The 13,569-nt window shown below is 37.6% G+C and overlaps 1 protein-coding gene across 2 annotated transcripts; it reads right to left on the bottom strand.

The window, feature by feature from the left end:
* Positions 1–1,303: 1,303 nt before the first annotated feature.
* Positions 1,304–12,606, bottom strand: LOC306993328 (perlucin-like). 2 transcript variants are annotated; one of them, XM_079603023.1, is made up of 5 exons: positions 11,129–11,172; positions 10,952–11,009; positions 8,600–8,959; positions 1,610–1,701; positions 1,304–1,541 (listed from the first exon to the last, which is right to left on the bottom strand). In XM_079603023.1, exons 1-5 carry the CDS (start codon positions 11,168–11,170, stop codon positions 1,422–1,424), a joined length of 672 nt encoding a protein of 223 aa, XP_079459149.1. In that variant the 5' UTR covers positions 11,171–11,172; the 3' UTR covers positions 1,304–1,421. The 2 variants fall into 2 exon arrangements, with proteins under 2 accessions (XP_079459149.1, XP_079459150.1); XM_079603024.1 differs by lacking the exons at positions 10,952–11,009; positions 11,129–11,172 and adding an exon at positions 12,552–12,606.
* Positions 12,607–13,569: the final 963 nt, after the last annotated feature.

Raw genomic sequence — 13,569 nt, forward strand, 5'->3', positions numbered from 1 at the left:
AAAAAAACGTCATGTTTTTATACAAAATCTTCGAGCTAGAGCGCATTGAATCAGCGCGAACAAAAGCGGAGCTAGTGTGCGAGTGAGCCATTTTATCAGAGCAATATTGTCAACGTCAGCGAGTATTTGCATTAGATTATTATTATTATTATTATCTAATTGCATCAATAAAGCTTACCCACAATGAAGTGTTGGGTCTTCTATTCGCGGACCCTGGTTCTGAAGGGAAATATCTGCCTTCAGAAGTTGACGGTGATTATGAAAGTGAAAGTATAGCCTGTACGTTACACCAAGCACAAACGGTGAATCCTTTGCCCAATGTAGATGATCCTTTGCCCGATGTCAGTGGTGGGAACAATGTTTCCCGGGGTCGGAGTGTTCATCGCGAAGTTAGCAGGTGTGTTATTGTTGTGGGGAACGAGGCGGGAGATTTTTTTACCGCGCTAGCCATGTAGTTTGTCTTCTGACCGTGCCTCTCCGCAATCGCGGCGACATTATTGTGGTGGAGACGTTGTCTAAAGCTACTGGCTATGTTAGATGAGGTCAAAGTATTCATATGACAGTTATGGGCAACGTGGAGAGTCAAAATGACAATGACTGTAGTCCGAGCTGTGCGCACTCGGCGCGCGCGCGCGAGGCAGATCTGGCCGCGCCCGCGCTGCTCGTAGCAGGAGCAGAGGCGGTGTGACACGGGGCAACTAAACAGGTCTTGTCTACTTGTGTTTGTGTGTCATATGAATAATATATATATGTAATATATATATAATCAGAGTGCCTACTGTAGTAAATGGAAAATCTCTACAGCAAAAGGCCAACCACTACCTGCATTCGGTTTGTTTCTACTATTTATTAGTAATGATTTACACAGTTTGTTTACTACTTACTATTTACCTGAGCATTCAGTATTGTGCAATATAGCATACAGAAGGTGAGGGACATTTTTGGGGGAAAGAAGTGCCGCATTTTATCATTTAAACTTGTGAATTTTCATGAAAATTCTATAATCCAAGGTGGCCGCCACCATATGACGTCATTATATGCAAATTAGATGGGAAAATGTAATCCCTACATAAACATTGGGTCATCCTTAATATTTCTCTAATTTACAGAAAGTCTCTATCTTTTATCACTTTTAAGATATAGGCTTTTGAAATTAAGATGTCAAAATCAAACGTTTTAGGAAAAAACCTCTGGCGCCTAAAGGGTTAATATGTTTATAAGAAACTGAAAAAAGCACAAATGTCAGGGCATGTCAGAACATCTCAAGGACCCCAAAAACACCTTAGACCCCAGAGGGATAACACAAGACACATTTGGAAAGAAGATAAATAGCGATAGACGTCCTCTGCCGTTTGGCATTTGCCCAGTAAATAACTAACATGATTGAATAAAAGCTTGAACAGCATGTTCACAATTTATTTTCAAAGGCAAGTCTGGCAACTCTCGCGGTCCTTCGTTTGGAAGACATTCCCATCGGATTGGATTCTCCATGAAAGTTTAGCTTCTGCTGACTCTCCCTTCTCCTTCAGGATCTGCTCCACCTGAAGAACACAGACTTCTGGATGATATTTCTGCTGTCTTTTCCCAGTGGAATTACAAGAGGACTCACCTTCGCTAAAATCTCTTTCTTCACTTCCGGATCGTTCAGATCTTGACCTGATTTCAGCTCCAGTCTCACGATCTGTCTCTTCTTCTTCTTCTCTGTGGGACGAACACACTGATGAAGTCATAAAGAACGCTGTACGATCAAGATAATCGGAGAATGATGATGAACAATTTTTTTGTTTTTTGTTGTGAATTTGTCATGTCCGATTCTAAACATCCACAATCGTGTTTGATGCTTAATATTCATGAGCTGCTGTACACATTTTCAGCTAATTCAGAAAAAAAGTAACTTTATGGATTTACATTAAAGAGATGTAAAAGAGATAGTAGGTAAAAAAATACTATGGAAGTCAATGGGACCAGTTAACTGTTTGGTTACCGACATTCTTCAAAATATCTTCCTTTGTGTTCAGCAGAAGAAAGAAAGTCATACAGGTTTGAAACAACTTGAGGGTGAGTATATGATGACAGAATTTTTATTTTAAAGTGAACTATCCCTTTAAGGTAAACAACTCTCCATTATGACAGAATATTTAAAGACATGCAAGTCTGAAGACTGAAAAATTGACTGTTTAATGTCATTTTTAGTAGTAATTTTCTTTATTAATTTTCTTTATCATTTCATAATGTTTTTTGTGAAGTCAGACTATGTTTGTACATGTGTGCTGAGCAGAGAGCTGGTAGGGCTATATTTTGCTTAGAGGTATGTGTGCTATGTAACATGTTCTTTGCAGGGAAAGGATATAGCATGATGGGGTGAGAAGATAGATAATGGGGAATAGAGAAATCTAGAATGAAGACCTCCTCTCATGTAGCCTTATTCTTATATGCCTGAGTTTCTCTCTGTCTGACATATGACACGTGTTCAAATTAGAAATCTCTTGGCAAAATATCAGGTGTAGCTTCCGTGATTCAACAATTATGGGGGAAGCATGATTTTTAGAATCTACAGTTGGCGTCACGAACAGGATCGCATCTTCAGGCATTTGTCTCAGTCATTCCAGGTAAGACTTTTTCTATTCTAAAAAAGTTTAAGTCTGCCGGATGATTTGAGACATTGACTGAGACTGCTTAAAAGAACTGTGTTATTTTAAGTACCAGATGTATTGCCAAAAAATATATGTGTCAGACATAAATTAAAACAATTAAAATTAAGGAAAATTTAATTGAATTAAGTAATTCAATTTAATTTGACTTATTTAAGTTTTTTTGAAAAGTAAACCTCTAAAACTATTTGATATGCTGGGATGGAGATGGATCCTTTTTAGAAAGAAGACCATTTAGTTGAATATTTAGAATTAGCTGTAAGGCGATTTAGCAATTAGCTTGTTATGACTGGGAGGTGGTTGGATTATGGCGAGACTGTAAAAACCGATGGCAGGAAAAATCTCTAAAATATTTCCAACACACCGAAGAATCGTTTTAGAAGAAAGCGAGGATAGTGTGACAAGCGGTGATTTATAGCGGTTTAAAGTGGCGGGTCTGTGGTCTGGGTTAGCTCAGTGAAGTATATAGAGATACGAAGAAACCCCAAAACGTTTAAATACGCAGAGGATTTAACCCTAAGAAGAAGGGTATCAATGGAATAGGAGCTAGAATCGTGGGCATTCTGATTTTGACCGTAAAGCTGTTTAAATATATTTGAGGATACAGTTCTGAGTTAGACTTAAAGGAAAAGAAAAATTCAAAGAAATTAATCTGAGATAAAAAAATAAAATAAAAAAAAGAAGACAAAAGAAACCGATTTGAGTTAAACTGAAAAAGGAAGGAAAAGATAACTGAGTGAGAAGGGAGTAGCAGCCCCTTCCTTTGGAATCTATACCCTCCTTTACACACAGACACACAGAGATATAAATAGAAAGCCTGTTGCTTCTCTAGTAAACACAGAGAGTGGTAAAATGACCGAAAGTAATTGTATAGCAAAACATTATATTCGGGGTATTTGAAGAGAAGAACAGAAACAAGCTAAGCTTTTGAACAGAAATTTCTGGTGTTAATGTGGGTTTAAAAGTAAATAATTGTTTAACATTACAAAATTTAAGTTTTTGTCTAAAAAGAACAAGAGATAAAAATAAGATTGAAGTTAAGGAATTACTTTGAGGAAAGATCTATGATAATAGTTGTATATTAATTGACAAGTACAAGCTGATGAAAAAATTATAGATAATGACTCCAATAGAATGTGAGTTGGAAAATATATAAGGAAAAATGAAAAATATAATGAAGATGTTTGTTTGAAAAACATGTAATTTCTGACTAAGTCAGAGTAAAAAGTGAATAGAATGAAATTATAAAAGTTATGAAAATGCAGAATTACTCTGAGGCATTCTGGACTTTCTCTCAAAGTCTTTCTCTCATTCAAAGTCAGTTAGATTCTGATATTTGAGCCCGTGGCATAAGTAACAAGCTATTCATAGTAAAGCACAGTGTCTCAGTCTGAGATTATAGACACAGAGATTTTTAAAGAAATTATAAATTCAATTGGGAGTTAAATTTTTTAAGAAATGATAATCTACCTTGAATGATAGAGGTGAGAATTTTTGTTTTTGTTTATCCCATGACCAGTAACTTCTTTGTCTCATCTTTGTCTTCACCATGAACAGGGCGGATGTTACCGGTTATTGATGTATCAGAACATTACACTTAATGGACGGTTGTAATAACTAGATTCACTGAGTATAAACTCAGCATTGATATGTTGATGTTTGAAGATGTCGAATGGATTTTGGTGATTAAAAACTGTCATTAATTTGTCTCCATGTTTACACTATTAGGCATTCCAAATGGATCTGATGGCTCTTGAATGAACTTTCCTGAGCTCCAGAACATACCTGTTAAAATTTCCTAATGGGAAAGAGCGGTTACAGTGAGCATGAGGTGATTTCTCAAAGACGGGCAAGATTCTCTAATGGCCAACAGAGGACTTCCTAGGCAGGGTGTCACCGCCACTGGGCACCTATCCTGAAGGGGGGTGTTTATGTGAGATGGTTATGGTTGAGCAGATGTTTGTTAGGCCAACAGCATCATTGAGGGTTACATCAGTCTGCCCAAAAATGTGAGCTCTCCAATGCCTGATCACCAGAAACCGCATTCCTTGGATGTGACAAGTGTCATAACTTGATATAACTATGCCATTGGGAACACCCTGAGGAAAGGAGATTATTTACAAAAGAGCTGATGGGAAAGAGTTTTCAAGAACTAGCTGAGACCATGAGGGTGATTGTCTTTAATTCTGTGGAGACTAAAACAAACATTGTTAATTTATTTTAGAAATATAACGTTAGCTGCCTTATGGACAATATTGTCTAAAGTTTTAGATCCTGAATCATATGTGAATGATTATGTCTACCATAGTTTTCACTATGTTAGACATAAGTAATGTTTTGTTGCAGATCATTAGACATGGCATTTGGACATGGTGTTGTTAAAGATGAAGATTGTTTTTGCTAACTCAAGATAAGTCTGGATAACAGGGGTTAATAAATTCATTATTTAAATTAAAGATAACTTTATAAATACTCCTTTGATAACAAATGGATAAAACCGAGAATGGGAAATAAGGAGTGAAATAAGAGATTTTACACATGCTACATTACTTACAAAACACAACCTCACAAACAATGAACACCCGTTTACTGATTTTCAACCCCAAGGGATAGGATCCTTTAACATCAAAGTTTATTTTAGTTTATTATTTTGGAGCCGGGAACTTGAGTAGTTAAGTACTTACTTGACGAGTCAAGGCATCGGTGAAGACTTCTTAGTTTTTCTTTTCTTAGATGATTGGGGTTAATTTTAGATGCTTACACCTAGATGTTAAAGACACATAGTATACGGGGACATAACATGGGTTGGGGTTATTTGTTTGTTTTGTTTTTCCTTTGTGTTTTTCGTTTTGTGTTTTCCTTATGTTTCCATTGTATCTTTATTTTGTTTTTCTATCGTATCTTTCTTTGGTCTGCTTTTCCTTTTCCTCACTATCGTTTCATTAGGTGGCCACTGGTGGAGTGAAGGTGTGGAACTGACTGTCGTAGTTCCAGTGGAGGGACTGAAGACTGAAAAATGGACTGTTTAATGTTATTTTTTAGTATTAATTTTCTTTATTAATTTTCTTTATCCTTTCATAATGTATTTTGTGAAGTCAGACTATGTTTGTACATGTGTGCTGAGCAGAGAGCTGGTAGGGCTATATTTTGCTTAGAGGTATGTGTGCTATGTAACATGTTCTTTGCAGGGAAAGGAATGTGTCCACTGAAGCAAGTATATCACTAATGTAAACAACAAGGATAGTTCTTAATATGGAAGTGGATTGCACCATGTTTAAGCATGACGTGTACATATGACATATATGTTCCAATTTTAAGAAGCTCAAAGCAACATGTTTTGTTACCTTACATGGAAGTTGTAAGTCTGTCTGTGATGTATATAAGCTGAATCGTACTGTACCACTTCAGAGAAGCATTAAGGCATGATGACCGGGTGAGAGGAAGGAGGAAATATAGAGATTATGGGGTAAGGAAGGAGAAACCCAGAAACCATTTACATCTAGCATGATGGGGTGAGAACATAGAATAATGGGGAATAGAGAAATCTAGAATGAAGACCTTCTCTCATGTAGCCTTATTCTAATATGCCTGAGTTTCTCTCTGTCTGACACATGACACGTGTTCAAATAATAATAGTCTCTTGGCAAAATAGCAGGTGTAGCTTCCGTGATTCAACAATTATGGGGGAAGCATGATTTTTAGAATCTACAAAGTCCACCTGTGCTCAAAATCAAGTTTTTAATGTCATTTATGTGTCTATGTGGTGTTTTTAATATGCTTTAACACACACCATGTGTAAATTCATAAGTCGACAGCATTGCTGAGTATTTTCTGCTTAAAACTGCAGTGAACCAAAGACAGTCTCAAAAACACGGTTTGAAATCGCTGGTGTTTCTGACGTCACACACTACCTTGTAACCAATCAGATCAACGTGTGATCGTCAACCAGTGGATCTCTGGGCTGAGTGAGTGAGTGGAGGCAGGGCTCATTTGCATATTCATAGAACCGCTTATAGTAAATGAGTCAAGGGTGTAGAGTTACATTCAAGCTATTTTAAAGCATGAAGACATTTTTTTCAAGGAAAAAACGTTTAAATGTCAATTTGGGTATACAATAATTTACTACAACTTTCCATTCAAGATTGATGTCACCCTTATTGTTGTTCATTAATTAAAAAACCTGATCAATATTATATCTATTATATCTATTATATAAATTAAAAGTCTCAGGTTACATATGTAACCCTAGTTCCCTGAGACGCTGCGTCGAGACGCGGTGGGAACGCCCCTGTGTGATTGCGTCGTGAAGCACGTGTACAATCAGTCCAATGGCGAGACGAGACGTCATAAGCGGGTGACGTCATCGACCAGGAAACTATAAAGCACCCCTGAAAACAGACCGCGACAGCTTCTGAAAAGCCATAGTAACAAGTGACTGTCCAAGTGAAATATCTGCGCCTGCGCCTCGGAGTGGAGCCGAGGTGAATGTCAAAAAACCTCACTAATGTGTGCAGCTCTCCCCAAGGATACACCACTTAAAGGGACGTGGTAAGCAGCTTAGGCCGCCATGTACACCTTTAGTGTGGAGGGGGATAGACCTGCGGAGAAACGCTCCTGCAGGAACTCCAGCACTGCAACCACAGGGCAGATAACTGGGTCCAGCTGGTGCTCTCCGCAAGTGTAGAGTTTCCTCGTGGAGGATGACCGGCAGCAAATAACTGAACTGGCCCCTCTTAAACGCTCCTTCTGGGAGTCAGACACTGAGACTAGAACTCGCTGGAGGGCACCGAAGGGAGATGGGCACCATATAATGAGGTGTTATCCATTCCCCCCCGGGACTTCACCATTTATTTCCTCAGAATTAAATGAAAGATCATATGGGTACATATTTAATTTTCTCAAAAATTAAATACAGCCAAATATCAACCAGACAAGTGAAACGGTTTAGGTGAAAGGCTGAATAGTGTATTAATATAGACTTCAAATAGGAAGAATATTTAACATTTAATTTCATCAAAATTAAATGCAGCCAGAACAAGCAGACGATAATATATGGTCTGAATGACAGGCTGAATTTTCATATTATAAGCTCAAACAATAAAGAATACATAATTATTTTGCACACAAACAAGAGAAAGAGATAAAGGGAAATTCCCGTCTGCTCAATTCCCTTCGCATATTATACATGCAGACCCATTATCTGCACGTTGCGTCTGCAAACGCGTGAACTGAGATCGAGTAACAGAATCTTTATTGCAGACCCATAATCTACAAACTGCTCCGAGACAAGAAGGATGAGGTCCAAATGCAGTTTATTAGAGTAATCCAGAATCATAATCTAAGCGAATCCAAGAGACAGGCTTTTGCCTGAAGAACCAAGAACCAAGAGACAAGAGACAATGAAACCAGGGAGAATGCTCAGAAATGCAGCGCACCAACATACAAAACTTTGCAAGTCAAGTCATCTTCATTTATATAGCGCTTTTAACAATATTGTTTCAAAGCGGCTTTACAGTAATAAACGGATACTTTAAGGTAACAGAGATTGTTTAGTCTTTATAGCCGTTCTTGAATAAAAATATTTTCCAGCTAAAGTTAGTTTTGATTGATTCACTTCTGTCGCAACGATCATTAGTTAGTAAGGCGAGACACTACAGGTGAATAGGGTAAAATACTGATCACATTTGATAATTTTCCAAACAGAGTTAAAGTATGAGGCCGCATACATGTAATGATAATTAAATCCTGATAAAAGACTGTAGCCTAAGACTGCATTTGATATCAGAAAAAAACTACAGAGGCTTAAAAACAGTAATAAAATCAAAATATAGGGCAATGTTGATTATATTTCTGCATTTGTGAGGCTAAAAACATTCAACTAGATGTAACTCTTAATTTCTTATTAAGGAAAACATTTGTGTGAATGTGTGTTAAGATGATCAACTCACCAAGTTGACAGACGAAAGAACATTTTTTCCAACATTCCTGGTCATTCCATTGCTTTTCTAAGACATTAACACACCACTGTACACCATCGTAATTGTTGGGTTGGCCAGGTGCCCAGTCTGAAAACGTGGATCCGCTGTGATCCGACCAGATTAAAGGAGACTCATTCGAAGTCCGATGGAGTCCGATCCAACCGGTTAAATTACCCAGCACTCTTAGCAGATTGTCGTTGTCCTCCTTGTCATTGACGGTGGCGAGATCAGTGTAATGCTGTCGGCAGTGGGTCTGAGCCACGGACCAGTTCACTGCCAGAGGCACGAAGATGAAGTCATGGAGCTGTGAGAACGCCACGGGCGTCAGCGCTGAAACACAACATGCAAACACCTCATCTCATGCCTTCTGGAAAGTGGAATACAGTCAAATAATCAATGCATTAACAGTAGTTATTGAAACCTTTAGTATAACAATGCAAACTGAAATATAATGTATGTGCATACGTATTATAAAAAATAATAATCAGTTGTTATAGGGATGCACTGATAGGAACATTTTGGCCAATACCGATACGGTAATTCTTTATATCTGAAAGCCGATAACCGTTATATTGACCAATACATCGAAATCCAAATTTTTATATAACTTTTGAGAGCCTAATTACAAAAACAAAAGTTTCACTATGTCCCAATCACACTATTATAATGATGTTCTCATGTTTATACAAACATGTTGCTCTCTTTTCCAATATAAAATGTTGGATGACGTGTAATTTTCTTCTATTAAATTCAGAGAAAACGGAGGTATTACTGATTGGTCCAAAAAACTGCCCACAAAACCTCTTACAATACAACCTTAATCTAGATGGACGTCCTGTTACTTTATCCTCTACAGTAAAAGACCTGGGTGTCATACTAGACCACAACTTGTCTTTTAAAAATCATATTTCATATGTTACAAAAACTGCCTTTTTCCACCTTAGAAACATTGCTAAGCTACGTAATATGCTATCAGTTTCTGATGCAGAAAAGTTAGTTCATGCATTCATGACCTCGAGACTAGATTACTGTAATGCTTTATTAGCTGGTTGTCCTGCATCCTCCGTAAACAAGCTACAGTTAGTCCAAAATGCAGCCGCTAGAGTTCTTACTAGGTCAAGAAAATATGATTGTAACCGTTCGAGCGGTATCACTTCACTAATAAGACTAGAAATTTTCAAGCCCCCTCCATAACAGGCTTTCAAATAAATGAAAAGGACAAGCAGAGACAATACCACAGTCTACAATTTTATTTATCAATTAATCACTAAAACAGCTGAGCTCAACATTAATAATAAAAGACACTTTAATAAGTCAGCCCAAAGGGGGGCCCCGTTCTGATCAATTTGTAGGGGGGGAAAGGGGCATACACTAGTCAAGCACTCAAAACCAGAAAACACATTGGATACGGTTGTTTCCTTCCTTGCTAAACATTTTGTTGCTCAAATCAACCAAAATAAATCACAAGCACTTCAAACCAACCAAACCAAAAAAAAAAATCAAATAAGTAGTTAACCCCACTCAGCACAAATCAAATAAACCAAGTCAATCAGCTCTATATTAGAGCAGCATTAATGTAGAGCAAGACAAAGAAATAATGCAACCAACCAAATAAACAAATTTAACAGATCTGCAGTCAAGCAGTATCAATGTAGAACAAAAGAAAACTGATACATACAACCAAAATAAACAAATTAAATATGTGGGGTAATAACCAAAACCTAATAACAAAAATCATAACAATAATACAATAAAGAAATGAGGCACACCAAAAGAAACAACAATTTCAAGGAAACATTGCACACACTTACACAGACAATACATTAATACCACTCACTGTACTTTCACCAGCGGAAAAGGTGGCGCCAGAAACAAGGCCACGGAGTTACAGCGTGTTTCAACGTGAGCGTTGTGCAGACGAGGATCTTCAATGCGATCGCGAGAGTTTTAATGGGAATAATGGCTGAAGACGTTCAATAAAACCACGTGGACGTGGTAAAGGCAATAATGAACTGACGTTGCTTAATCATGTGTTCAATGCAACCGCGTGAGCGTGGTATGAGGCAATAGCAACTGCCGATGCTCGATCCTGTGTTCAATGCAACAGCGTGAGCGCCGCGCAGGCACAAGCAACGGAAGACACTCCGTGCAATCACCTGCACACATACAAATCCCGCGTCCCAAACTGGACACGCTATTTAAGCAGCAGCAAAGCAGCAGCTGGAAACTTCTGCAAGACAAATAGACATTTTTGTTTGGGCTTTTCTCTCTTCCCACTCACATTTCAATCACACAAATAGGGTAAGGGAAAAATAAAATTACCTTTCCAGTGTATGACACTCACATGCTCACTAGCCATGCCTGGACACACCCGACTAATCTACAATTATACCGAACAAGCAAATTTATCAAGTGAACTAAATTAAATCCCCACAAACACCCATATTCTAATTTTATAATTCCCTCCCATCTTTGATCCTTCAAGTCAACAAAACATACCTTTCCTGAGGAGTGGAGGAGATACAAGACCCACATCAGCATGCGGTCATGAAGGACAGAGATCTCACCTGTATTTATATTGCCACCTGATTACCCAACCTAATCTGGGCACTATTTTTAAAGGGGCCACGCAATTATCCTTAAAGGGGCAATCCCACTACATGATCATATAACACCAATTTTATCATCTCTACACTGGTTACCGATTATGTTCCGTATCAATTACAAAGTATTGTTACTGACCTATAAAGCCCTAAATGGTTTAGCTCCTGTGTATTTAAGAGATCTTCTATTGCCATATAATCCATCGCGCTCTTTAAGATCGCTAAATTCAAGGCTTCTGGTCGTACCTAGGATATCTAAGTCCACTAAAGGAGGGAGAGCGTTTTCACATCTAGCTCCTAAATTCTGGAATAGCCTTCCTGATACTGTCCGAGGCTCAGACTCGCTCTCCCAGTTTAAAACTAGATTAAAGACGCATCTCTTTAGCCAAGCATTCACATGATGCATCTCATACCTTTTATACTACAGTTAAATCAGATCAAATGCATTCATATTATGAACAGCAGCTACGCTAATTATTTCCCATCTGCCTTTTTTGTTGTTATCTCGGGACGCCTGTCCCTATAACTCAAATAGAGTTCGTCAGCTCCAGTTATGTATCCAGCCTCTCATGGAGACTTCAGATGCCCCAACGCCTGTGATGAGACGACTCGACGCCTGTGAAGAGACGACCCAACGCCGGCGATATGTTATGCCCTAAATTTATACATGATTAACTAACTGTATTTTTGTATGTACATTTCTGAAATGCATTTTCTGTAAAGCTGCTTTGAAACAATATGTATTGTGAAAAGCGCTATACAAATAAATTTGAATTGAATTGAATTTTCCGTTTTAAAGTGATTCTAATCATATTTCAAGCGATTCAAAACCATCAGGTTGGACAGTGCGCACCCTAACCCTCAGCTGCAGGAATAATACATTATTCATCCGCATGGTTATATCGGCCAAATTTCTAATCTGGTCGATGACGATAAGATGAAAAATGAACATATAACGGCCGGTACCGATATGGCGGCCGATATATCGAGCATCCCTAAATATGAGTATTTGATTTATCACACAGCCTTTATTGTGTAAAGTCAGAGGATTTGTATTTGCATTTGTAACTCTAAATGTAGCCTATTTGAACACGTTCATGCTCTTGTAGACTGTAAGAAGCTATTAAAGAGATATTTCTATGATGTAACCCATACAGATGAGTTTTGTTGGTATAAATGAATGTATTTTGGTTGATTCTGTGATGTTAAATAATGTTTTTGACTTGAATGAAAGCAGTTGATTTACAGAAGATGAAACTTTGGTAAGAAACATGAAGTCATTGATAATGAATGTTAAGAAGCAGTTTTTCCAGACTCACCTGATAACAGCACAAAGATCACAGCGCTCCTCATGACCAATGCTCTGCTCTGAACGCTTCGACTCCGGGTCAGTTTGAGGAGTCTGTCGTGCTCTTTTACGTGCTTGATCGTGACACACTCGTGTTTTACATTGAAAATAACATTCAAAGCATGTCAGGATCCCAACCAGATCAAACCCACTGACGTCTGGCTTGTGAATGATGTACAATATTAACATATTTGCATTGTATAATATGACCCTAACCCTAACTTGGTTAAAGAAATCTACCAACATTTACGTCATTTTATTTTTAATTTGTACACATATAGTATGGAGTCAGTACGATAATTTTGTTTCTGAATGTTCACCAATGCTGCATGTATATTATATTTTAAAATGTCTTAATTTTATGTGATGGCAAAGCTTGATGTAAGATTTCAGGTAATATGATTATAATTATTCAGCTTCTAGTCAATATGCTGATTTTGTGCTCAAGAAACATTTCTGATCACCGCTGAAAATGCTTCTGCTGCTTCATGAATCATATAAACGTGATACAGGTTTCTGTATTCAGGTTTCAGTGATGAAGAGAAAGTTCAACAGAACATAATTTATTTGAAACATAATCTTTTGTAACATTATAAGTGTCTCTACTGTCACTTTTCAGTTTCGTGCATCAGTGATGAATAAATTATTCCCGAGAGCTGTGTTTTCTGTCATGTTGCTAATCCTCATTCAAACCGACGAGTGTTTGTTTTGCAGAATTTGTTTATCGTGCTTCAGTCTGGGACACAAAGTTCAGACTCATTTGTTTCTGAGATCATCAAACCCTCAAACTTTGTGTTAATCTATTAATCTTCCTCCAGATTCATGTGGAAACTCTGTAAAGTGATTATATAAGATAAATTAAAAAAGATTAAAACAAATGCAGTCGAAATAATAAAAAAGGTAACAGTTTCTGATAGTTACAGTGACGACATTCAGTTTATTTCAGATTTGCAGGTCGTGTAATCATTTTTTCTCATGTCAGCCCTCGT

Source organism: Phoxinus phoxinus (genome assembly GCF_949152265.1).
Source record: "Phoxinus phoxinus genome assembly, chromosome: 2".
Taxonomy (NCBI): Eukaryota; Metazoa; Chordata; class Actinopteri; order Cypriniformes; family Leuciscidae; genus Phoxinus; species Phoxinus phoxinus.

Excerpts from the sequence above, each read along its gene's own strand:
- LOC306993328 (XM_079603023.1), bottom strand. The coding sequence starts at position 11,170 with ATGCTGATGTGGGTCTTGTATCTCCTCCACTCCTCAGGAAAG. Across the intron at positions 11,010-11,128 it reads TCCTCCACTCCTCAGGAAAG|ATTAGTCGGGTGTGTCCAGG; the intron begins GTATGTTTTGTT and ends GTATAATTGTAG. Across the intron at positions 8,960-10,951 it reads GAGTGTCATACACTGGAAAG|CGCTGACGCCCGTGGCGTTC; the intron begins GTAATTTTATTT and ends GTTGTGTTTCAG.